The sequence below is a fragment of the Apteryx mantelli genome, chromosome 6, assembly GCF_036417845.1.
Source record: "Apteryx mantelli isolate bAptMan1 chromosome 6, bAptMan1.hap1, whole genome shotgun sequence".
Classification (NCBI taxonomy): Eukaryota; Metazoa; Chordata; class Aves; order Apterygiformes; family Apterygidae; genus Apteryx; species Apteryx mantelli.
The window spans coordinates 7997191-8022349 of NC_089983.1; the positions used below are offsets into that span (position 1 = coordinate 7997191).

Sequence of the window (25159 nt, forward strand, 5' to 3'; positions counted from 1 at the left end):
TGAAAGAACCCTTGTACTGAATTAGCATTGCTTCTACTTTCTGAACCTGTGGTAAATGTGTTAAACTTGTACTGATTGTAGGAAGGAAGATACAGTTTTCCAAGTGAAAAGGCAAGCATTTGTAAACCTCTAAGTCATTAACATTATTTCCTGTGTATAATTAAAGGTTGGAGATTTGAGGATCTATGCAACTGAAAGATGAGAAAATACACTGATGTTCATTGGAAATTGAGGCATCATTCAATAGTTACCTGCTTGATAAATTTGAAAAAACATGATATATCTGGAAAACTTGCTGGATTTTTTTTTTTTAAAGATTGGGCCTCTCCTGGTAATACATTTAGGAAGAAAGAAAGGGATGTTGTATCCAATCGGTGACTACTCCTCTTTCACATGAAGCCAAAGAACTACCTTAGATCTAGCGTGCTTCCTTTTACAGGTACAGGGAAGACAATTATCTGCATAAGGTTGGTCCTTCATCTTGAATTGTGTTCTGCCTGTTTTTAACCTTGTTGGCTAGATCCATATATGAAGCTTCTGCAAAGTTCTCAGACTGATGACATGAAAATATACCGAAGATAAAAATGCTGTAGCAGTCTGTGAAAGAAATTCTTGGTGAAGATTAGCTTCCATCCTCTTTCTGATCATGGCACTGACAGCCAGAAGCCATCTCAGTACAAGTCATTTTGCCTAAGCTATACACCTTTACCTCCATACACCTTTAGAGGATGCATTTAGGAATAACAGATGTTATAACATAGGAATAACATCTGGGTATAACAGATGACATGGTGCGATGAAGGAAGTAAGCCTGGAGACCATACTTTGAAGGCAACAAGATAGAGCATGGTGATGGCACTGTTTTCTAACAGGAGGCTTTTTGTCATCAGCTATAGCTTCTCTGGCCTGTGTTCAGAGCTGCTGGCACTAGTGTGAGAACTGTTCCATGTATATTCCAGTTTACTTGGCAGCATTTAGGAATTTTGTAAACTGGTTTAAGCATTAATTACTTCTGATAGAAATATTGAGCGAATTAAATGCTTCTAACTTGAAAAAAAATGGTGTTGAAAGAGTAACTTTTCTTCTACAGAGAAATTGTTTCATGAAAAATAACTGGGGTAATCAAAATAAGCAGTGTTATTACTAAAACATAGTGTGAAAATGGTGTAAACTAGAGTGATTCTACTAGATGATGTTTGATAGAGTGCAAATGTTGGAATGGAGGTAAAACTCAAAATGAGTAACTAACTTTAGAGCCTGTGGCATGCTGTGTTTGTGCAGAAGAGCAAGAGTTGGGGTGTGTTCTCCTTGACCTGACAAAGAATGTGTTGTGCAACTTCAACTGTTCCTGGATGTTTGACCTTGCTGGAAGAAGCTGAAAGCCTGTGATTGTATCAAGAGAATTAGGTGGTGGCATGACATTGTTTCTCCATGTACTTTACTTACTGTAACTGAATTCTTGTAGAGCAGAATGTGGCAAAACTATAGCCTGAACTATCCTTGTAATAGTGTGTTATGTAAATCAGCTGAGAACAAAAAAATCTTGTACTGTGTGTTTTCAGACTTTTATTTAGGACTACACAGTTGACAAAGTTAATGCTGAAAAATTCCAAGATAACGATCAGTCTACGTGTACCTTAGTTCTTCCTCGTGATAACATTGGTAAATTAAACAGCTATGGATGAAGGTGAAGATCTCCTTTGAATGAAGATGCTCTCTGCAATATATTGGACATGGTCTCGGCATCTGTGTGAAAGTGTAGATGACAGCTGCTTTGAATAACAACTTCTGCGTTGTGCATGCCGCCTAAAGACTTGAAGACCTTTAAAGGCAATCAGTTCTGAGTTGTCATACCTTGTCTGGTCATAATGACAACTTTTGCTTAAATAGCATTTCTTAAGACCTTATCGGCATGCATGCATGTCTTTCCCATGGTCTTTTTGTGACTTCACAGCAATCGAGTCTGTAAGATTCTGTTGATGAACATCTGCGTGCTCATGTTTCAGTGGTGTTCCTCACATCATTGTAGTGTTCTGGATCTTGCTCGGGATTCACGTTTGACTCCTAATCATCAAAGCGCTAGTGATAACAGAAAGACAATATTTTCTCAGCTTCTCAAGCTGTGGAACAATTAAGTAATGCCAGTGTTGACAAGTTTGCTTAACTTCCTTGTCTAGGTGTGTCTGATACTTTAATACTTAGGAAGCTTTTCAATGGTGGAAGTAAAGGTTTAGCTTTTATAGTGCGTGTTAAGGCATTCAGACACCTTGGGCTTTTTAGAAATCATTCTTTTATAAGCAGTTCCTAAAGTACCTATTCATTAATGTTTTGTGTTTAGTAAATGGATACACTCTTTTAAACCTACTTGTGCCATGAAAGAAAAAGCCCTAGCTGTTAGTTTTGATTTCACCCTCGGAGTTTAACATGAAAGACTGGATGCGTAGTCGAGGCATAGTGCAGTTTAATGGCTGGATATGGCTCAGTTAATATGAAGTTAGCATGGTAGTTAGTAGTAGACATTGCATAAACAAAATTTTTGGGGACAGTGAAGCAGTAGAGGGTAGAAAAGACTCTTTGATATTCTTTTGTTTTTATATAGAACTTTCTAGCTTCTTGATGCTCTTGGGGGGAAAAGAAATGGTAGGTATTTCAAATATTCTTCTGTTCAGTCAACTATATCCTGTTGGCTGATTGTATTTTTGCTCATGGTGCGCTAACTTTTTCCTGTGGAGGTGTGCAGTTTTCATAGGAGGTGTCACCTTTGCTAGGTATAGTTGAGTAACCACGCCAGGTATCCCATACTCAATATATTAACAACTCCAGATACTGTAAAAGGAAATTCCGTGGGTCAGATTTGCATTTGACTACTGTCATGGTGAAATCTTTGTTTCTAATATCTAATTGGGACTTTCCTTGTTGCAACTCGTCCTTTCAGCGTGCACCTCCCAGAGTCCTATTCTGTCTTCTCTGTATCCTGCCATTAGATGTAGATGCCTATAGGATCTCTCCTTGTCTTTTTCTTAAGACAGATGAGTGTCATCATTACATTGAATTACAAAATTTCTAAATAAAAAGTAAAGCTGTTCTGGGAAATTACTTAAGCATAATTATAGTGAATAGTCCCTAGCAGCTGCAGGAATTTGGGTAACTGAGAATTCTTCAGCACTGTAAGATGAATAAGAGAAACCCCCAAAGCATTTATAGTAAAATAGGCTGAAGTGGTCCATTTATACAGACAATGTTGTTTTTTGTGTGTTGCCACCAAATGTGTCACTAAAAAGAATATAAAATGAAACCACTCAAAATGAATATGCTGTGCTATTTGAAAAGAAATAATTTTCATCTACAATTTTTCGTTTTTACAGAGCAAGTGCACCATCCAGAAAACAGTAGCGTTATGTCAAGCGTTAGAGTAGCTCATATCTCCCCATTGAAATTTCTGTAACTTCAGTTTTTACTTGTGTGATTTTTATTTTATTTTTTTTAAATAGTTTTAATCATGTACTTGAATTTTGCAAGGTGAAGGTGAAGTTGCTAAGTGTGGCTGAGAATAGTTTTGTAAGAGCCATTTGATTTCTGGCCCGTTTGCAGCATGCGAAATTTTTGACAGAAATCTCGATTGATTCTTCCATGTTCAATAATGTGTTCATTAGAATGGTATTTCCTGAGCAGCTGGGGTTGCTTAGCTTTGGAGCTAAAACAGCAAACGCAAGGAAGTGAATTTTCCAATCTCTTTTTTTTTTTTTCTTTTCTTACAAACACACACACAAAAAAGAAAATTATGTTAAACTTTCTTATCCTGTTAATGAAATGGTATGGAAACCATTTGAATACTGGAGGGAGGGCAAGACTAGAGGAAGCGGAGGGCAGGGAGAAAATGACCCGTTGCTTTGGTCTTGTCATGTACAGTAAAAGAGTGAGTGTCAAAAATTATCTGACTCCTTCCAAACTAGTCTAGTCTGTTTTTATAGAAAGAGCTGCAGTTCCTGATGATCTTTGGGTTAATAAGTGCTTCTCTTTCAGGCAGTTCTTTCCAAGTGATAAAAGATTGGGGCTTTTATGTTGAAATGATTTGGTAGGTCTTCAGATGTTAGCCCGACTGTCCATCTTAATGTTGCTTATTGGCAATGTGATGTAAAAAGTGGTATGTGAAATGGTATATGTCAACAAGGGAGAACGTGTGCGCACATTACATTGAGAAATGTATGTTTTAAAGGCTACTGTAAGAACTGTCATTCATTGGAAAATAGGGTTCTTCAGATTTTAGTCTTATATAAGTAATATCTGTCTATTACATACAGACTGAACAAGAATAAATATGTTGAAACTACTTAGAGTATGGGTACTGAATAGTATTTTCCAGCTGGCGTAGATTTGTGTATCAACACTTGTAGGGTTTTTTTCCCCTAGTAGTGCCTGTGTAGATCTCTGACCTCTACCACCTGTCTAGTTTCAGGCTTGCAAGTCTGGAAGGACACAGTTGAGGCACTTGAGCTTCCTGGATTGCTTTCTCACATCTTCACACCTTCAGTCTAAAGGGGGTTTGAAAACTGTGCACCATATTGTCGTATCTAAGCACATCTCAGTTTTAGGCCTGCCAAATCAGCCCCACAACCTCTTCAACAGCTATGAAGAACATGCATCTCAAATTGCTTTTTGTGGTGAAGTACCATATGCGGCCTGATGTATTGGAGGAGATTATCACAGTGTGCACTTAAGCAGATACTCGTAACTTGATTTGTTTCTCCACTCCGACCTTGCTGTACTGTTGAGAAAATTGTGATAGAGGAGCGCAGGGAGCTGTGTGCTTACAACTGAGGCATGCCAAAATAGAGGGCCGAGTGCCTCACCCGCAGAGCAAGTGGCAGAAAGCAAGTAACGCACTGCGTGGTTTTTGGAAGTATTTTCCCATCTAATTATTTTCCTTCTCCCCAATGCATGGTAATAGTTCTGTTCTCTTCAGTAGCTGCGCCTGGAGTACACTGCGATACATGTGCTAGCTACAAAAATGTGAGTAATTCTGTAATGCATATGAATATTCATACTATGTTGTGTAACTCACTGAAGCCAAAGAAAAGGAGAGCTGTGGTGGACAAGAGGAAGACTTGCTCAAAATAATATATGGAAGGCAGAATGAAGCTAGAGCTGCAGGAGTGGCAGAGCTGTAAAGATAGAGGTAGGTGTTTGGGTGGAAGTACTAGATAAATAAGTACTTCGACAAGTCCCATATGAACTGAACTTGTTGGGGTTTGCTAATTTGCATAGTTAGTTTTACCACTGTATTTTATGTACTTCAGTGACTCTTGGGTCACTGTAGTTTTCGGCATCTACACTGTTGTAGATATTTGCTAAAACCCTTTTGGCTTGTTTGCTTTCAGGATGGCTGGAAAACACTATTATGCAAGCTTATTTCACATTATCATCTTTACTACTGTACTACAGTCTTTAAAACAGAAACTTTAAACAATTTTGGCAAACGTTACAAGCTTTTGCTGACTTCATGATTTATCTTTGGTTACAAAATGGCATTAAGCAGACTTTTAATGCAAGTCTGCTGTAATACATAGGTAGCTTGTTAAACATAGTAACTGGAGGGTTAGAGGTCTAAGCCGCACGCTTGTGTGATTTGGTACAAGCGTGCAGGTGCAGTTGATATATACATATAGAAAAGCCTCAAGCCTCTCTTCTTCCTATAGCTATTCAGTTTAGGAATATGAAATATTGTTTTCAGAACAATACCTCTAGAACAAGCACTATAGCTAAGAGTTTATCTATAGCTACCTATAGATAAGACCAGACTATCCCCCCCACCCCCCCATATTATGTTCATGTCCTTTGCTTTCCAAATCTTCTTGCTTACAGTTTATAAATCTGGAGTCAAATATAGCCTACACGCAATAACCTTAATTTTGCTGAGAAATGTTGCATACCTACATAACATGTAAGATTTTGACCCAATCACTAGTCACTACATTCTTATGCTGTCCAATTCAGTTAATAGATGACCGCTTCAATAACAGGCATCATAGCATATCCCTCTAATTTGGGGTTTTAAGTTCATGCTTTTAGTGTAGTAAACTTTCATAAAAGCCTAAGTCTCTGAATTCATGACACTTTAGGAGTCTGTGTAGCCTTCATGCAGATAGTAACGTGACTTTAAGTATTCAGCTAATTGTGTCATTGATGAAAAATTCGCATGCTTCCATTTTTTTTTGTTATGTAAAAGTGTAGCCAAAAGTGATTTCTTGAAGTTTTGAAGTTTTTGAAGTTTTTTCATTGCAGTGCAGTTGTGACACTTTCAAGTGTTTAAATGATTTGAGGTGAAAAAGTGACCTGCCTAAAAATGAGCAACACTTGTTAGCTAGCAGCTGTCTGAAAATTTTTCCTGCTTCATGCGATATCGAAACACCATGTGTCAGAGGCAGAAGTTGCAGTCCCGAGTCTGAGGGATTGCAACTGAGTGTTGATGCTGCCTGTCAGGATATTTAACTGTGCCTGAGAGAGGGATTAAAGGAAATGAAAGAAAGTCTGAGTTGAAAAGCACTTAATTTTTAGAAAAGTGCGCAATATCTACAATCAGGTAAAGGGTTTTTTTGATGCTTATAGCATTTCTTATTGAGAGAGGTGTGACTTTTAGACTTACTGTGTATTCAAAATGAGTTTCTGAAGTGACATTGTATGTGACCCTTGATTACTGTTACAGCTCCATAGAGGCACATTGGGTGTATAGAAAGGTGAGTCATCTAATTTACTCTTAAACTTTGGAATCGTTGGCTACCAGTAGCTGAAAGGGCCTCCAGAGTGTATACAGTCCTTCCAGGTTGTACCAGCTGATCCTTTTCTGAATATTTATCTAAGTAGGGCTTGCCTTTCTGCCACTTTTGGATGTCTGAGAAGAGTCAGTGGTTGCATTATAATGTTCTGTCTTTGGAGATGGAAGGAATAATGCGCAAAGATCATGTAGTTTATGTTGACAGCCGACTTAAAAGCAAATTAAAGCTGTAGCATTCATACTTCTACAGTTATCCTTATGGAGAGGTGATATGTGCCAGCAGCTTGGATAAAAAGAATTGGATTAAAGTGGAAGCCAAGTTTGGGGATCATCAGGTGAATTGACTGCAAGGCTGCAAAGAGCAGCAGCTCTTGCTCCTTCCCCATAAGAGCAGCTTGAACTGCAGATAACTGAGCATTAACACTGCAGGGGCAGGGAGCATTTCTAGCAGGTCTTGGTTTTAGCGTTTAGTGTTTGCGCGTGAAGCGGTGTAGTGATTTGACTTGTTTTTGCGCAGGTAGCCCGTGTTTCACCTACAGCTTCTTACTGGATGTAGCGAACAAGCCTGTTTTGCCCTTCCACCTCCAGTGCGCCAGTGCTGTGACAGAAGTAGCAGCGTGCAAAACAGGGCCAGCTTTAACACCAGCCGCTCCATACCAAAGGCCTCCGGAGGTTTCTAGTGTCTCACAGGGGTACTGCACGCTTGCAGCGTCTCGGCCTGAAGTATTAATAGACTTAAATATAGTCTCTATGCTTCCTTTTATCTTGTCCGCTCTGCTGCTTTGATTGTCTTATAGCAGCGACAGGTTGCAACTCTTCTGTCAGAGAAATGGCATGTTCTGAAAACACCCGTTACTTACAGCGGGAAGATGGAGCTTTCAGTGTCTGTTTGTTTAGCGAGAAGATAACGTAGAGCTCTCCTATTTAAGTCAGTGGGGATCCAGCTGCAGTCAGGTTTTTTTTCCTTCAAGCCGAGAAGCAGATGAATAGGCAAAATATATTAATTGTAATGACTCCAGCAGCTGGACAGAAATCAAAAGGATAGTGTTAGTCATGCAAAAAAATGAAGACTTTTGTGCTTTTTTCACTTTGATAAGTTTTTTTTGTTTCTGTTCTTTTAAGTAAACTTCAGTAATGAAATGCCACATTCAGGCAGCAGAATTATATGCAGTTTGGAGTTTGCTTGAAGCAGACTGATTGGAACAGATTTTTTTTTTTAAACAGTCTTTAGTCTGTATGATGGTAAAAAGATCATAACTGATTTAACTCTTAATCATTTTCCCATTTCACTTACCATTAATGCATGGTTACAAGTCAAAGAAGTTTCATCCATTGTATCCATATTATGGAGCAGTATATTCTATCAAATGAGTCTTTTAGGCTATTAAATGCATAAGTAGGTATGGTTTAAGTAAGAGAAAGTACTAAAATCTGCACTTAGAAATTAAAAGTATTGTAAACTGTATTATACCATATGGTGTAATAACCTTGCAGTTGGACCTATCACCTCGCTAAATTAGTGATGGCACTTGAAGTTTGAAAGTACTCTGAGTTTTCATGAGGAACCACTGCTGCAGTCTGCAGAATTTCTGTTTAGGTGCCAAGACCTTTGCTTAAAAACAGCTGTAGCTTTCCAAGTTGAGCGCTTCTTACACGCGTGGGAATTTGTGTGATATTGCCATGTGTTGGTTTTGCATTGGCTTTTCTTGGAGCAGTTAACCAGGTGAAGCTGAAGTTAGGTGTCCTGTGACCTGCCTCGGAGACGCAGGCAATGGCTGAAGGCCTTTTCATGGGAGTTTTCTCAGCTTTGAACACAGACATGCAACTCTCCCCTCCCGCTTTGGTGAGAGAAACACTAATGGTTGAGTTGTAATTTTAGGGCACATCCCATTACCCTTTTCCTCTTTCCTGTTCAGCAGCCAGTGTTTAAGGACAGGAATGTAATTTCACTGTGCCAACAATAAGATAATTGCTGATAGCAAATGACTCCTTGCTGGTAGCTCCTATTCTTTGTGTTGTTGTGAGATGTTGTTGTTCTTCATCCTAGTAAAGAATTGCCTGTAGGGAATTCAGTCCTCTTTTAATGGACGAGTGCATAGTGACAGAGGAACACAGATCAGTGGCTTAATGTAAACCCTGTGGCTTGCGAGAGGCCTCGAGTTTGGTCTGTGCATTGCTAGTACCCTCCAGCACAACGTTGTTCTCATCCAGATGCCTTCTCGTATTTCTTGGTTGTACACTGATCTGTAATGACAAACAGCGGATGGAAAACAGTCCGTATCTGGAAGAGAAAAGTGAAAGCAAATCTGAATTATTGTAAGCATTGTTCAGGTGACCTAATTTTCTCTTCCTCAAAAAATTTATTAAAAGAAACAACAACTTGAAATGAGACTGTGTCTAGATTTTAACCTGCAGTTTGCAAAAACCATTAAATTAGGTCTAGGTTTATTTAAGAAAAGACAGAGAGCAGTGATTTGAATGAGTGCAAGTTGTCCAATAAAAAGCAAAACATAGGCATATGAACAAGCTGCGTTACAAGAGTTGTGCACCCTTAAAGCTTTCAACAGAGCAGGCTAACCTATTAAGTCTGTTACAGAATTGAAATTTTAATGATCAGATGCTACATATATATGTGTGTGTGTGTATACATACATATATACATACATATTATGTGTATATATGCCATATTTTTTCTTTTCTGGGTTTTTATGTGTAAAGGGTGGTGGTGGGGAATCTGCTGGTGGACTGTGAAATCCTTGTAAAGAATTAAGAATCAAGAATTATTTCCAGACTCTTGAGAAGATTCCTTGGGAAAAGAGTAAATGCAAAGCCTATTTCACATCACTTTTAATGATTTAATTGTTTATTGTTTTATAAAACTGGCATCAGTAATGTGAGCTGCTCTCAAGTCAACTTGCTTTACAGCTGTTTAGCAGTAATGACCCTTCTCCACCCCATTTGGTAGTCTGTTGCTGTCGTTCATGTTCAGCAGTCGGTGCTGTGTGCTAGTGACTCAAAGTCGGCAGTGATCTGAAACTAAACTCAAGAATATTGTTCAGAATAGGGTAAGCGTTTGCACTAGCGATAAGTGCTACATTCACGCACTTATCAACTTAGTTTTCACCTGCAATCTAGATACTTTCTTTTGTGGCTTGTTTTTTTTGATGCATGATGAAGAGAGCAATCTCTTTGAACAGTGTCTCACTACAGATGCAGCTGGTATTGCTGCATTCCAGTTTCAAAGGCAGGCCAGCCTGGTAAGACAGAAGTCCCCATGAAGACTGTTTGAAGCATTTTAAAAATATATTTGAGACACCAGTGTTGCTCATGTTCCACAGTGGGGATTAAAGCCAGTTACTGGTTTCTACTGCTGAAAATTGTGAGACTCTAAATTATAGTAGAAGATTTCTGTTGTGTGGAGCGTGTTGTACGCATTTCATTTAAGTCGTCAGCCTGGATTCTGCTGTAGTTTGTTACCAATATTGCAAAATTAGCCGGCTTTATATGTGAAAGATCAGAAGACTTTTACAGATGCACTGGGGTTTGCTTTTGTTAGTGATGAGGATCTTAAAAGTATTTGTAGATACGTTTGACCTTGGCAATAGGATGAAAAGTGGCAAATATGACCACCATAGGGGTAAGTTGAATGGGAGCTTACACAATACTGCTTTTTTGATATGAATACCTGGAGAGAGAATAAGACGTGGTCAAGCACAATATTTTGGAGGTGTTTCTTGTACTTGGCAGAAGGTAGTACAGCAATACGTAATGTCATCAGTTCCTACTCTGCACGTGCGGTAGACGTGATGCTTTCCAGAAGCCCCGTGTTTGTTGTATGTGCGCTTCATGCTCTTTGCTTGCAGGTGCCCGCACAATAAAAGGTGAATGGGAGCTGGCTGCTGAGGGCCCTTCAGGACACAAGGAGCGGGCTGTGAGCCAGACAAGTTGTTTGGGTTGGCTGCAGTCGCTTCTGGCTGCTCGGGTCACAGGGCCGGTGGGACTTGTCCTGTCATGGGAGCGGATCCGTGCTTATCGCGTGGTGGGACCAGTAGTAGGGCAGGAGGGAATGCACTGTTGCTGCTAGAACAACTTGGACCTCAGTCTGCTCCTGAGGGACCTCTGTGAGGGGGGGTCTGTAGCTGGATTAGTACTGTGAGGCGAATATTGCGTGTGGGCTATGGGGAAGATACCTTGAGTTAAGGTATTTTATAGGCATTTGGGATTATGGCAGAGTATGTGCCAGTTCTGTGCCTCCATGGTAACTTAGAAGCTCTTATAAAAATATTAAATGTAAAACCCAGTATTCTGTAAAATACACTGCTGCTACGAGAGGGTCAATGTTGTAAGGAAGTCTAATGACAGATTTCTTAAAGGTGGGGTAATTCCCCTATTTTATGGGGAAGAGAAAGGACGTGCAGATGATAGTCTCTTGAATGCCAGCAAAGTTGGTTGCCTTAAAAGAAGTCTTCGGTTGGTGGGTGGTGAATAATTTATGGTGAGTAGTCAGCTTGAATAGCAGAGCAATCTCTTTGAATATGATTTACTATGCATAGAGGAGTTGTTACAGTATCTCCAACGGATGACTAACACAAATGTTGCCCCAATCCACGAGATTATAGTTTACCAACCAAAGCGCAGCCTCTTGGCGAAGCAGGGGAGGTGCCAAAATGAAAAAATTCCCAACCTGCTGGCAAATTTAGGAGATGTGTAAGTAAATGTTTATGCAGACCGGAGCCATTCACATGTCCCATTCGGCGCGTTCGATCGTACCACGCTTCCCTAGCAGGAGGAGGGCGAGCACGGAGAGCGGGGTGCTCCCCTAACCAACCGGGGACGCAACCAGTGCGGGGAGGGCAGGAGGACGAAGGCGCTGGAGGGAACCGCAGGAATGTGCGGGCTATTTGTCTGTGCTTAAAAGGGGTTCCTCTGAAGGCTCCTGTCATCTGAGGCAGATGAAAAATGGATTATTCCACTCCTAGCAAGAAGCCTGCTTTCCTAGAGAAGTGCGCGGGAAAAGGCGGCGTGGATTTGTTTGGCGGGTCCTGTGAACAAGTTCTTGCGTGCTGTGAATGTCGCTTTACTACACTGCATTGTATTATCTCAAGTATAGTGTTCCTAGGTATTTAATTGATAGATTTCAATACTCATACACTTTTTAGTGTATCTTATTTTTTAGTATAAAATTCTTGTATTTCTGATTACAGACTGATTCCACCCCCCCCACCCCCCCTTACAGTCACAGTTGGTTTTGGTCAGGTATCTGCTTAAGGTGTACGCACGAATCTATTTAGTGGTATGAACCTCAGAGCAATGATAAATAATAAATGCTGATTATTCAGGGTTAATTAGAAACAACAACGTGTCATACCTTGAGATGGTGAGTTAGAGCAGTAGTTTGTTGTGTTTCAACTGGTAATGGATCCATAGCATGTGCTGTAGGATCCTGGCATGGTCAGTAAACTACTGTAGATAGTGGCTGTAACGCAGTGTCCTTGCCTCTTGGGTGCAACTAGTGTGAGAATATAACCTCTAAACCTGGAAATGGTCCTGAAGACATGTCCAGTCCAGCTCATGCCTGACGTGTGTTTTAGTCAGGAACCAGGGTACTGGTCTGGGGTGTACCAGGGCTAACTTGCCTTCACAGCTTTGGGCTTGCATTCCTGCTGGAGTTGTTTCTTTTTTCTCTTCTTTAAATATTTACTGTTTTTGAACATTAGAAGCATTGGTAAAACATGGTAGATTATAGGCTTGGGATGTACATAGCAGCTGAAGCTAGTTTTTAAAGCTTGACTTTTGAAAGAACATACTAGGAATAAGGTCTATAATTCCTGTTTATTTTCTACCTTCTGGTGTCTGTCATTATGCCTGACTATTGACTCTCTTTTTTTTTAACATGGGCACCAGGCAGTAGTTAATGGCTTCAGTACCACTGATGTGGTCTATTTGAGATCTGGCAACCTGGATGTGGAAGGAATACACATTCCTTTCTGTATTCCAGCTTTTTAGAAGAGCCAGGATCTGCTGAAACCAATGACTGTGAAGGATATGGCAGGTCACAGTTTTGCACAACTAACCACATAGCAACATGGTTTCATGCAAAGCGGTACGGTTGACAAATTTATTCACAATAATCGCAGTTGCCACAGATGAAAAGAAATCAATTCTGGGTGCTTTGACTCTTCAGTGCCAAAAAGGCAGTGTTACCCTTGATCCATCCTGCACCTTAGACCTCGGGATGCATGGCTGACTGCGAACACATATGAGGTCCAAGTCTCTCGATCAGAATTCTTGGGCTTCCCATTATTTTGCCCTTGTTTTGGCCCGGATAAATCCTTGGATTGTTGGGTGGGAAGTGTTAAACTTAGCTATGTTGTGTGTTTCTGGAAAGCAGGCTTGGAAGAGGAAGAATAAGCTGGGTGTAAAAGATGCGCCCCCCCCCCCCCCCACACACACACTTTCCTTCCCCCTGTGCTTAGCGACAGCAAACCTTTCTCCCACGGCCCGCACAACTCGAACGCTGTCCGAGATGCGCCCGCGCCCCGCGCGGCCATCGCCGCTGTGCGGCGGGAGCGTCGGTTCCAGCCCCGTTCCGCAGGCGGGCGCGATCCAGTCCGGCGCTTGAGGAGCGCTCCGGATGCTTGAGGCTGAGCTCTGCTACTCCTGGAATATCTGCTGTTTCCTGATGTTGGGGGACTCAGTGGTGCTCCGCTTGCCCTCGGAGAGGGTGTTAGTCTGAGGCTCGGATTACTCCTGCGCCCTCCGCGGTTGGCAACGGCGGGCATTTTCATTTGCAAACAGCCCCCTTTGAGCCCCATCGGGGCAGCTGATTGCCGAGCTAGAGTTGTCCGGCTCTCGTTTCAGCTGAGGACGAATATTCATCAGCTTTACTCTGCAAAAAAGGACACCAAATACGCAAACGTGCAGCCTGCTGTAAACAATGAAATTGAAGGCTGCTGCTGCTCTAATCCCTTGAATACTGGACCTGGCTTCTCCTGAGCAATGCATTTCGGGATCTGCAGGAAGATGCACGCCGTTACTGAATGGAATTAAATCGTCCCCCGATGGATTTTCGGAAGGGGCCAAGAGGACTGGTTATTACTTGTATGGACATGGTACGTTCACGGGGAGAGTTGCAGGAGCGGGGTGGAGAGCTGGAGCGGAGCTGCCGCTGCTGAACCGGAGGCTGGGGACCGTGTAACCTTTCCGCAAGCCTGGTGCGCAGCAGTGACTTCGCTTTGGAAGGGGGGCCCGAGTGGGGTGTGACACAGGATTTTTTTTTTTTTTTTTTTGGTATTGCAGTGGCTTGTGGTCCTGCATATCAATTCGCAGCTCCAGAAGCGCACGTCTCCCATACCTCCAGCCCCGGCGGCAGGCGAGGTACGATGTCTGGGCTGAACGTTGCTGCCTGAAGGGAGGAGAGGGGAGGGAGACATGTACCTTCTGGACAGCAGCGAGCCGCCGGCCGCCGCCTCTCCAGAGAGGATGCAGCGAGGGACCCCCCAGAGGAAAACAGTCTACCGCATCTCCGTGACCATGGTGAAGAAGGAGCTGCTGGGGCCGGAGGGGAGCCATCCCGGCCCGGAGCCGCCCCAGCACGGGCGGCGGGGAGGGAGCCAAGCCCTGGGCTCCTCCAGCCTCACCAGGGCCGGGCGGCTGCTGCTGCTGGAGGAGGAGGGCGAGGAGGAGAGCGAGGAGCAGGACAGAGTACCCAGCCCCTGCGGCTTCCGTAACTTCAGGACCCTCAGCACCGGGCAGCTGGAGCTGGGCCGCCTCAAGGTGTCGCGGAGAGCGGCGCAGCCTTGCCCCGCCGAGCTGACCTTCAGGCGGCCGCGGGAGCCGGGCGCCGCCGCCGCTGCGGAGGGGACGAGGAGCAGCCCTTCGCCGGAGGAAGCCGCTGCTGCGCTCGCCCCTCGCCAGGGCCCGTGCCCAGGCGGTGGGGAGCCTCTGCCAGTGGTGGCCACCTGTGGCAGGGCTGAAGCCGGAGCTGCGGCAGAGCTGGCAGGAGAGCAGGCAGCAGCCACGGCTGCCTCCCCTGGGGGGGATGCTGGGCTCGGGGCCCGCTGCTCGCCCGCAGGCCGCTCGGGCGAAGCTCTGCAGCTGGGGGAGCAGGGGCAGAGCCCCTGGCGGCAGCCGGGCCTGCTGCGGCGGAGCTTCAGCTTCAGGCACTGGAGCGGCGGCGAGCTGCTGCGCATCAGGGCGCTCACCCGGGTGCGGCGGCACAGCAGCTCGGGCTGCCTGCCTGCGCTGCCCGGCCCTCCGCCGAGCGAGGAGGCCGGAGCGCTGGCCTCGCCGCCCGCCGCCTCGCCCGAGCCGCCCGCCGCCGTCCCCGAGAAGCGCAACACCCTGGACGTGGGCGAGGTGCTGAGCAAGGCGGATCCGCTCTCCGAGCTGGAGCGCTGGGAGCGAAGCAAGAGCAAGAACCGGACCCTGGATAACAGCGACCTGCAGCGGCTCTCCGAGCGCCTGGGGCGGGACGGCCCCGCCGGCGGCACAGCCGCCCACGAGCACCGGCTGCTGCGCTTCTTCAGCGGCATCTTCGCCCGCAAGGACGGTACCTCCACCCCCTTCGGCAGCCCCCACGGCCGGTCCCCGCGGAGTAGCTTCTCCAGGTCCAGGGCTTATTTTAGCAGCCTCAGGAGAGCCACCGTGGATGTGCAGTCTAGCTCCGAGAGCATCAACGGGTCCCCTCACAAAGGTGCCCCCCCTTTTTTTTTTTTTTGGTGATCCGGGAGGTTTGGTGGAGGGGGAAGCAAGCAGGTGTATTTGCTGTGAGGGTTCGAATCGGGGCGCAGGGATGGTGCCTTGCTGACTGAGGAGAGGGCGATGCTGCACTGCGCACGTGATCTGGTGTATTCATTTTACGCAGTAGGGGATATTGTGTATTTTGAAATATTTGATGGCGCTTTCTTCTCAGGTGCATAGCCTGATGGTCATGATGGAGGCAGATTGAGCTGTGTGCCTTGTGGATGGGAAACCCCTCCAGGTGGTTCATCGTGGCTGCTAGGACAGCTGAGTGAGGCTGTGTTGCTCCTGTGTGTGTGTGTGTATATGTATATATAATATATAGGTTAGTGGGTGGCTGAGTGCTTTGCAGCACTTGGGATTTCTCCCTTTGGAAAGACTTTTTGAAGAGGGGTTACAATGGCCAGAAATATATCTGCCAGTGTTGGAGTGGGTGAATATTGCTATAAATGCATTCAAAATCATAAACTTCTTCTGTCATCTTGATTACAAAAATACTTAGTACGGTATTCTTTAAAAACAGAACAGCACAAACTCAAACGATGCTGAGTTATTTTACATGGCTATGTATAAATCAAATCTGGAATTAGCCAAGTGTTGCCAATGCCAGGTGAAAATCAGTTTGTGAATCCTGGGATTCGTGAATCTTTAGGATTCAAGAAGAACTCAAAAATTTAAGCTTACTGTGGGATGGGAGTCAAGAATTGGCTTCCCAAGTTCTGTAAGGATCTGAAAGGATCATGGTATGCTTGACTGAGACATGTTAAACCGGAAATGCTGGTTGTGGAGCTGCGCTATAAGATAGTGTGCTTTCTTCCTAGCAATGCCTTTTAACGTTTATTAGGTATCTGAGATCAAACATTGAACTAGTAATCTTACTAGGCTTTGAGCACCCGGTGCTTATCGAATGATCTGTAAGCTGCTGCTTCTCTTAAAAAACAAAATTGCTGGTTAGAAAGATTAAGCTTTCCTTAAACTGCAGGTACAATAGAGGATTTTGCAGAAATCAGTCAGGATGGTTTTTATTGTAGGGAAGTCATAGCAGGAGATACTTCCTGGTGCTACCAACCTGCTGCAGCTCCAGCGATCCAGAGGTTGTGCTACAAACGGAAGACGTTCGGGGTTTGAGGCGCAAGGGGCAAAGCCGACTATTTGGACCTAGTAACTGAGGGGAGTAATTCTTTATTGATGTAGAGGCATTTCTGTGGGTTTGTAATAGTCTTGACGGAAGCCGTGGTCTGACCTTGGTTAAAGTTTGATGTAACCACAACCGAGTTACTTTCTCCAACTGTTTACGCCTGTCCTTTGCTGGTATGCCTACGCTGCGACTCTAGTTGAGCAGTGCACCAGCCCAGACATGGAGGTAGGTTTAAGACTTTGGTCAATCAGGAGCCAAGCTGTGCAGCATTAAGATGTCCTGGTGAGGTTTTTCTCTATATGCCAGTATCAAATCTATCTGTGTCCTGTTGCCCTGTGCATGGAAAAGATGTGTGTCCCGGGCATGAAGATGCGGTTACATGTCGGAAACTGCGTTGCAAGCTTTTGTTACAGGTTAACAGGCCTGCTGTCAGCATCCTATGCCACTGTCTCCTTTTTTCCTGGAAAAGCGAAGTTAAGTCTTTTGCTATCAGGAAAAGTTGCTTTGTCCAAGGAGAAACTGCATGCAGAGCCTCTACGCGCGGTTTGGACTGATGCTTGCTGGTGTCCTTCCGGAAAGCCAATGTTTTAAGTTAATTTGTTCTCAACTACCCCTGTTATTTCTTAGGAAGAAAGAACACGCGTAAGACATTACAATTAGTGCACCAAATGCCCTAGTACGTTAAGATTAGCATGAGTTGCTGTTCATCCAAGACTTTTGTGAAGACTGTTTCACTCCTTTTAGTGGATGTGAAATTGGTATGCTCTTGACGATCCTGTGTCTGGAGCTCAGAGTAACGGTGAATGATGGAGACACGGGTGGAACCTTGATTTTATTTATTTTTTTCCCTGTGTAATTGGTTGTAAAAAGTTCCATTCCTCAAAACTTGCCCCCCTTGTGACATTGATATTCGGCATGTTTGGTGCCATGTGTGAATTGTTTGACTTCCCACCTTCTATAAAAGGACTGCCTAAGGCTTGCACAGAAAGCAAAAGTTTAAAAACTTGTATTTGTTACCATTATCAACTTGAAACAATTGCTCAGTCCATATTGAATAATTTGCTTGTGTGATATTTATTAAAAAATCTGTTGTTATCGTAGCCAGGTAAAATACATTAGAACCAGCTGAAATTTTAAAGCAAAAGAATGAAGAATATTTAACTGTACCTATTTTTTGTTGTTGAGCTTACCCATGCTATGAAGTAGGTAAGAAATTTGGGGGGGGGGGGGTGTTTGGTTTTCATTTGTTTTCTTTTTGAGGAATTTTTCTTTGTACTACCAGTAAATTGTCTTTGGACATTGGATGTTTTCCTTGTTTTGGAAATTGTGGAGTTAGATGACAGGGTGGCTTTTTTGTTTGTTGTTTTTTTTTTTTAAGACCTAATTCCCAGCTAAGATGAACCACAGTTCCAGATCACATAAGCGTTGATCAAAATTTTCCCTAAAAGTTAACTTTTAAAAGAAAAGTTGAAAGTCCAGCTGGGGAGGCAACAGTGACCCCCGTCTGCCGGTCAAACCGGGGGGATGATGGGGAGACCCGTCGTGTGGGTCACGTCCAGTCTCCGTTTTTGCAGACATTGCAACATGTTAAGGCAGGGACTTGTAGACCATGGAGGCAATGCTAGTCAGCCTTTTTCTTGCCAGCTTTTGGCTAACCTTGTTTCAGTAGCGCAGTAAAAGGTCGTTGGAGCACTGCGTAGAAACAGTTATAAAGCTTTTTGTCTAAATCTTCCTTTAGAAACCTTGTGTTAAAAGTTGCGGTGAAGTAGTAATAATAGCGATGTGGGGCTTACTCTGTTGCGCTTCAGCGTTTTTATCTGCTTTGAAAAAATCATTATACAGTAAACTAGTTCTATACCAGTACTAATCTTCCAAAATTGGAGTGGTTTTCTATTTAAATAGCAAACAATTATCTATAGGTTTTCTGGCCACTGATTTTAGTAGCCTTCTGTCACGGTATTCAACTTGTAAACTCATTTCTTTGAAATAAGAAAAGTTGTGCCATGTTTTCCCCTCCCTCCTTGCAACTTAAATGACCTTCCTCAAGTTGAGGAAGCAAGGAAGGCTACTTCTGCCTTAAAACTGTTTAAGAGAACTTGTCAAGGGAAATATTGCTTCTCGTCTAAACTTTTTTTCCCCTTGAAGTCTTATTTCATTGCTCTTTCCCATAACCTAAAACTATTGCTCTGCGGAAGGAAGAAGATCATTCTGGGGCAATGGGGTCTTAAAGTAGCTGTTTCTTTTCCGATGGCTTTAATTTGTTGCTTTTGTTTGGGGACAGCTTTATTTCAATACCCCTCTTTCGGATGCGTTAAGCAGACTTGTGGCTCCAAATGGTAGAGCGGCAAAAAGTATTGAGGATTACACTGTGGTAAACTGCTCTTCTGCTTCCCCACCACCACCCCTGAATTGAGTCTTCTAGGATTTTATCTAGCTGTTTCACTTACTGTGAGTGAGTGTTGTCCAGACGTTATTTTGAAAATCAAACCTAGCAGATAAAGGGATTGCATTCATCTTAAGCATTGTCAAGAGCTGGATGAGAGGGTTTTTGTTATTTATTTATTGGGTAGGTCCTCTGTCAGGCAAAATGAATGCCAGCTGCACTGCCAGATGCTTAAGAACTGAACTGGTATTAAGGTCACTGGCTGAATTAGAGGATGAGATGGATTAGTGTTTGCACCGTATTGAAATGTATGCCAGATGCTAGCAGTGATGGCCTCTGTTTATCTGTTAAAATTCACAAGAAACGTAGAATTTTAATGTTGCTCTAAATTAAGTTGACCGTTCAACGCATAGTGGCGGCAATAGGTAACTTTCTGTGCAGGGCCTTGATTGTACAGAAATATTCAGTGACCTATCACAAGTATTGTACAGGTACTCGTCTCTGCTCATCTCTCAAACCAAGCACTGTAAATCAAATTAGCAAGTCTTCTTTTGCCAGAAATCTGCTCCAATTGCTTGGTTACCTAAGTAAGTAAACACATCGTGTTTGAATGAACCTTGCGTATGTGACAAGAATACAATTTGCGCAAGGAAAAAACATTGAAAACCACGATATTCTCATTCCTTTTCTCCCAATTACTGGTCCTGAATTGGAGGAGACTCAGTGTGACGCCAAGGATGAGGTTACTCTAGACCCACTAGGATTAGTAATCAATTCTGGACTTAGTATTGGCTCATTTGATCGTCAGGAGAGAGGTAAGTATGTGGAGCAGCATGCGAGTTCCTTACTAAGACCGAAGGAAAGGTTTAAGGTGCTCATAGGTGCTGCCTATAAAGGAAAACTCCAAACTTTGCTAGTTTAGACGTTAGCAGTTCTTAATGGGATATAAATAGAAAATAGAATCGCCTGTACCAGATGGTGAACCCTTTTCTCTTCAGTAGTTAAGCAGTGCCAACTTTCAATTGATACATTTGACCAAAGACAGTTTCCAAGCAGTATGTCGCTTGCTGCACAAAACATAAGCTCATTAGCGGAGTGTTACGCTCAGATCTGTAGTTTCTAAGTTTAGCGCTGAAGAATTTGACTGGTGTGTCCTGTGAATGAACAGTTTGGCTCTTTTCTGCAAATCGGAGCTTATTTTGATCCTGCTATTCCCATGACCATTAGTAGCTTCTGTTTAATACCAATTATTAAAGTACAACTGTCAGTTAACAAATAATTTGTGAAAGACTATAGTTAAAATAGCATGTGACTATTGCTTCCTTTGGCATGGTTATAATCTTAAAAATAGGTATTGGGAAAGCAGAGTGTGCAAACGTATTTCAAGTATGTGCATATTTGCCTTTACTTTGAGCCAAACAGGGTTAAAAAAAAAGTCATTAATGCAGGCTATTAATGTAATAGTGTTGCTTTTGATAATTAGTGTTAGGATTTCCCCTAGGCAACTGCAGTAAACACAGAGTGAAAGGAGAGCTCTGCCAAAAAAAACAGAATGGGCTTTTTCATGTGCGAGGAAAAAGGAACGTCAGTATATTGAACTTGGGAAACTGTAATCTATTCTGTTCATGAAAAGCATACAATATAAAGCTATTATTTTGATGGAATTTTAAAGCAGAGTGTCTGATTTTGCTGTTTCAGATTGGTATATAATGACAGCGTTTGACAAATGCTTCTGCTTTATTGACAAAATAGTACCAAATGCTTTCTTGCAACAAAATAAGCCACCAAAGCCATAAAGATGATAATCATACAATGCATGGTAGCTTCCTAGCATTTTTCTACTACTCTCAGAATATATTAATAAAACTGAAATGCTGGGCCTTATTTATTGAGGTTTTCTTTGGGGAAAAGAGCTGGCTGATGGAGCTAGTCTGAGAGAGTCGGCTTTCACTTTTCCACGGTGTACACAGCTGCTTTTTGAACTTTGCCAAGCTGTATTCCACCTGTGAAACACGGCCTGCAACCTGTGTAAACTCATCCATGCAAGAGTTTGAAATGAAAAGGAAACCCCTTGTGAAAAACTGCAGGTTTCACACTTAAACCAGGAAGTAAATGAGCCTTAGTTTGTAACTGAGGCTGATTTACTGCTTAGCTTCTGTAATAGCTGTGAACATTTTGGAATGGTTGAGGACTTGCAGGCCACACATCTGCCTCGAGATTCAATTTCTGCTTTAGCTAATTGTCTTAAAAAGCTTGACCAATATAATTTGAAGGAAGATGTGCAGAGTGGGTTCTCTTAAGCTAATTGGTATCTTCATGGATAGTACTTGTTTTCATATGTTTCGACTTCATTTCTTTGAGGCTGCATAGAAAAAGATGTAAAGGTCACTTGTCTGAAGTTATAATGGAGACACTTTCTGCAAGTAGATTAAGACATTACGGAAAAGTCTCTTTGAGGACCTCCCATAAGATCAGGCCATAATGTCGGAGATGGTGATTGACATCAGCTTTTCTCCCTTCTGTGGTCAGTCACCTCATTTCTATATCTCCTGGTTGTGAGTATTTCATTTGGGTGGTATACAAAGTTATTTCTAACAAATGTTGGAGATGTTATCTGTAAAATACACGAGTCCTTTCAGCTTCTGGACTGAAAGTGAATTTCGGCCTTGGAGCTGCTTATGAAGAGATAATCTGAAAGTTTTCCACAAGTTACTTTCCAGTGCTAGCAGAGGGTTCATATTCTTCACAGCATCCAAAATACAGCAAGTTTTGAATGCTGAGGAGCTAAACTTCCATTTGGTAGATAAAGTCGCATAGCAGATCTTCCCTTGTTGGAAGTTTAAAGTGCCAGTTGTAGCAAGCTAGATTTGAAGGGGAGATGAAGTGCTGTGCTGGCTGCTGCCAGCTCCTGGCATTGTCAGATTATTTATGATAGCTCTTTAGATGTTTGCATGTGTTTGCTGTTAGGCTTGTCTGGCTAATTTGATAGAGAATATGGATCTATAAAAACATTGTTTTGCTTGTGTTGGACTTGGGGCGTGTATATATAGATGTATGACAAGAGGATTCTTAATACTGCGGTGCGTTTTTTCTGCTTATAGCCATGTGGACAGTCACTTAATGGCAGCGCTATGATTAAGACACGAGGGGAAAACTATTTTAGGAAGCGGACGCTAAACCACTTAGCGTGGTTGTATTCGAGATCGTGTTTGTAAGGCTACGTCACACATTGTTTGAGGCGCACGCGCTCCTCAGTTGGTTCTGCTGTTACTTCTGCAAGTCCTTCAGTTGTTCAGGTCCTAGCGACATGATGTTTTGTCTTTGTCTTGATGTGAAATTATTCTCTTGCTGCTCATTCTTACTGTTAAGCGGCACTTTTTTTTTTTAAATTGAAAGCTGAATAAACAGTGGCCACATCAGCACCTCTAGCATTGCTGTTATGGAGCGTTCTTACAGAGCCGTTGCTCTCCCTGCACCTACCGAAAGCCAAAGCCACCTTTGGGATGAGCGTCCGAATTGCAGACCGCCCAAGACATCCCCTGCTCTTCCAGGGCTGCTACCGTGTTTCTGTCAGGGATAGACAGCCTGGGAAACTGGGAGGTTGACCTGACTGTTCCTTATGCAACGCCCCGGTTCAGAAGCTCTTCTGTTCGGAGATACAGGAAATATTTATGTTGGCAAGGCAACAGCTTTTCTATCTCGGTCTTGAAACAGGGAAAATCTTACGTTGTGGTGGTGGAAGATGGAAGGTTTCACTTCTCTGTAGTTCTAGTTCTAATTATTAAAGCCGTTAAAATTGGATGCATGATCCTCTTCACATCTTATGGGGAATTGTGCACAGGATCTGGGGAAAAAACATCTTATGTTTTCTAGCTGGAGTGACTTGAGTTGAAAAACACCTGTTCTGTCTGATCCTTGGCAGTGAAAAGGAAAGGAACAAAGCCACGCTCTTAAGCGAAAAGCTGTTTTTGTCCATTGCTTCCCAATGTAAAATCTAATATTTTTGGCTTCCTTGCTCAGGCTGCTCTTTTTCACAATGGTATGGTAGGTCTTTACTGCTGTCTCTGGTATCCTTTTCATTGGGTTCATTTCCTCCTGTCCCCCTCTTCTTCGGCCATCCTGCATGGCTGTTAGTGTTTTGCTGTAGTTCCTTCTTTCTTCTTTAACTTCTAATTCCCTTTTTTATTTTTTTTCTTGTCCTTTTTGTATGTAACTGTTGCCAGTTGCCCCTGACTTGTGAAGCCCCAAGTATTGTGTAAGTAGAGGGGAAAAAAAATTATTTTTTGCTACCTGTCCTTGGTTTTGCACACTGACCCCCAGCTTCCTTCATCCTTCCTTGATGTTAAAGATGTTCATTTGCACTAAGTAGCTGAGAAACCAGGGTGTGCAGTCTTGTTATCTAGGGACATTGCCCAGGTGAGAAATGGTCCATTTGTCTGTCTTGTAATCCTTTCCCTGTGAGCAGATAGCATTTTACCCTTCCTCTGTGTGGAACTGGCTTTAGGCTTTTGGGGTTTTTACGTTTTGAATAATGAAAATTTCCCTATGAACAATTTCCCTGTTGTAAAGGTATTCTGCTGTAACCTTTTTGAACAGAGTTGATTTTAAGCTAAATTAAGCAATTATATTTTCAAACATGTGTAAGTTTGTATAGTAATCCATCAGGTGTGTATCATATGCCTTTTCTCACTGCTTCATTCAGTGGCAGGTGTAGTTCAATATTTTAATTACTCTGTAAATGTTTGCAGGTTGCTTTGAAGGTGTGTTAATTCTTAGTGAAATTGAGGAGTTGGATGTTGAACTGCTTCACTTGAAAACTGTGCGAGGCAGGTATGAATCTGGCATCTGGCACTGCTGCTTTAGTTAGCTGCTTCACAATCTGTTCAGACATGCTGGTAAATGAGGAGTGGAAGCCCACCTTGCTTTGGGAAGTATTTATATTGTGGTGGTGTTCTTAAATATGTTGAAATTTGGTCCCCTCCTCCCTTCTTCCTTGCATGGGCAGATCTGGGCATTTTCATAGGTCAGTGGTTTTCTGCTGGTCGTCCAGATCAGCTTTATAACTTCATAACGCATGTGGTAAGCAGGTGTCAGTGGTGCCAAGTAAAGGGAGTAAAAGCATGTGTGTGTGTTCTTCTGTAGGTAAACCTTCCTTGAGTTATTCATATAGCTTTGGGTTAGTCCTTAGCCGTCTCTTTTTCTGTCAAAAAAAAAAAAAAAGAAAAAAAATTATACTGATGTCCTGTCAGTTTTGTAACTACAAGTGACTTGTAGATGTCCTTAAAACTGAACCTTAGCTGTTGAATGTCTACCCTTTTTTGTAAATGGAGGTTGCATCATTATATATATAAAGGCTCATGAAATCAAAAAATCAGTGTTTATTTTGGATAATTCTTTTTTTTTTCCTTTTTGCTATGGAAAACTGATTTGCTGGAGACAAAGGCAGGTTTTGTTTTCTTTTATTTAAAAGGAGTGTAGCAGTCACTTGAAACATTGGGTCAAAAGCATTTGAGCTTCTGTCTGCCTACTTCTGAGCTCCAAGTAGAGCATAGCTAGAGTTGCGTTCAAGTTCCCTTGCTCCGCTGCAGTGTTTTGGAGAAACACAACTGCTCTACGGCGTTCGTGTGGCTCCCCTGAGTGATGGCTAGGCAGGCTAGTGCTCCTGCAACTTCTCCGGGTAAGTGCTGATGGGGTCAACTGGGGGTTTCTTGTCACTTCCTTAAGTGAGAATGGAGCCTGGTGCTATGGTGTTATGCACTCCCACCAATGCTTGAGAAACACCTTTTGAGAACTTAATTGATAGCTTAACACCAAATTAGTCCCCTTTCCTGCTGAAGTAACTCGGGCAAGTGCATTTTCAGTGTGCTATATTGCACAGGCTGCTGATACGCAAGAGTTAATGCTAATGGCACAGTGCTAGCGAAGTTTTTGTTTCCATATGTAGCTGGGTATGTTCGGATTGTTTGCTGAGTGTCAGAGGAAGATGATAAAGTCAAATGACTTGTTCTGAAAAAAGACATTTTGCCAGTACGGTGTTCAAAAGCGTGTGGAAGTTAATGGCCTCTTCCAAACCACGGTTGCAGTGGTGTTGCAAAGAGCATTGTTTCTGCCCCCATTTAACTGG

At 42.8% G+C, this 25159-nt stretch overlaps 1 protein-coding gene across 3 annotated transcripts in view; it reads left to right on the forward strand.

The window, feature by feature from the left end:
• The window catches only part of AGAP1 (ArfGAP with GTPase domain, ankyrin repeat and PH domain 1), a 386032-nt gene that overhangs the window by 69800 nt on the left and 291073 nt on the right, over nucleotides 1-25159 (forward strand). Inside the window, exons 1-2 of one of the 3 annotated variants that reach the window (XM_067298698.1) lie at nucleotides 14204-14579; nucleotides 14742-15467. The exons of the other annotated variants lie outside the window; for them this stretch is intronic. Coding sequence (XP_067154799.1) covers nucleotides 14204-14579; nucleotides 14742-15467 — 1102 coding nt within the window. Of the gene's footprint in view, nucleotides 1-14203; nucleotides 14580-14741; nucleotides 15468-25159 lie in introns of those variants that run through there. 3 annotated transcript variants of the gene reach the window in all.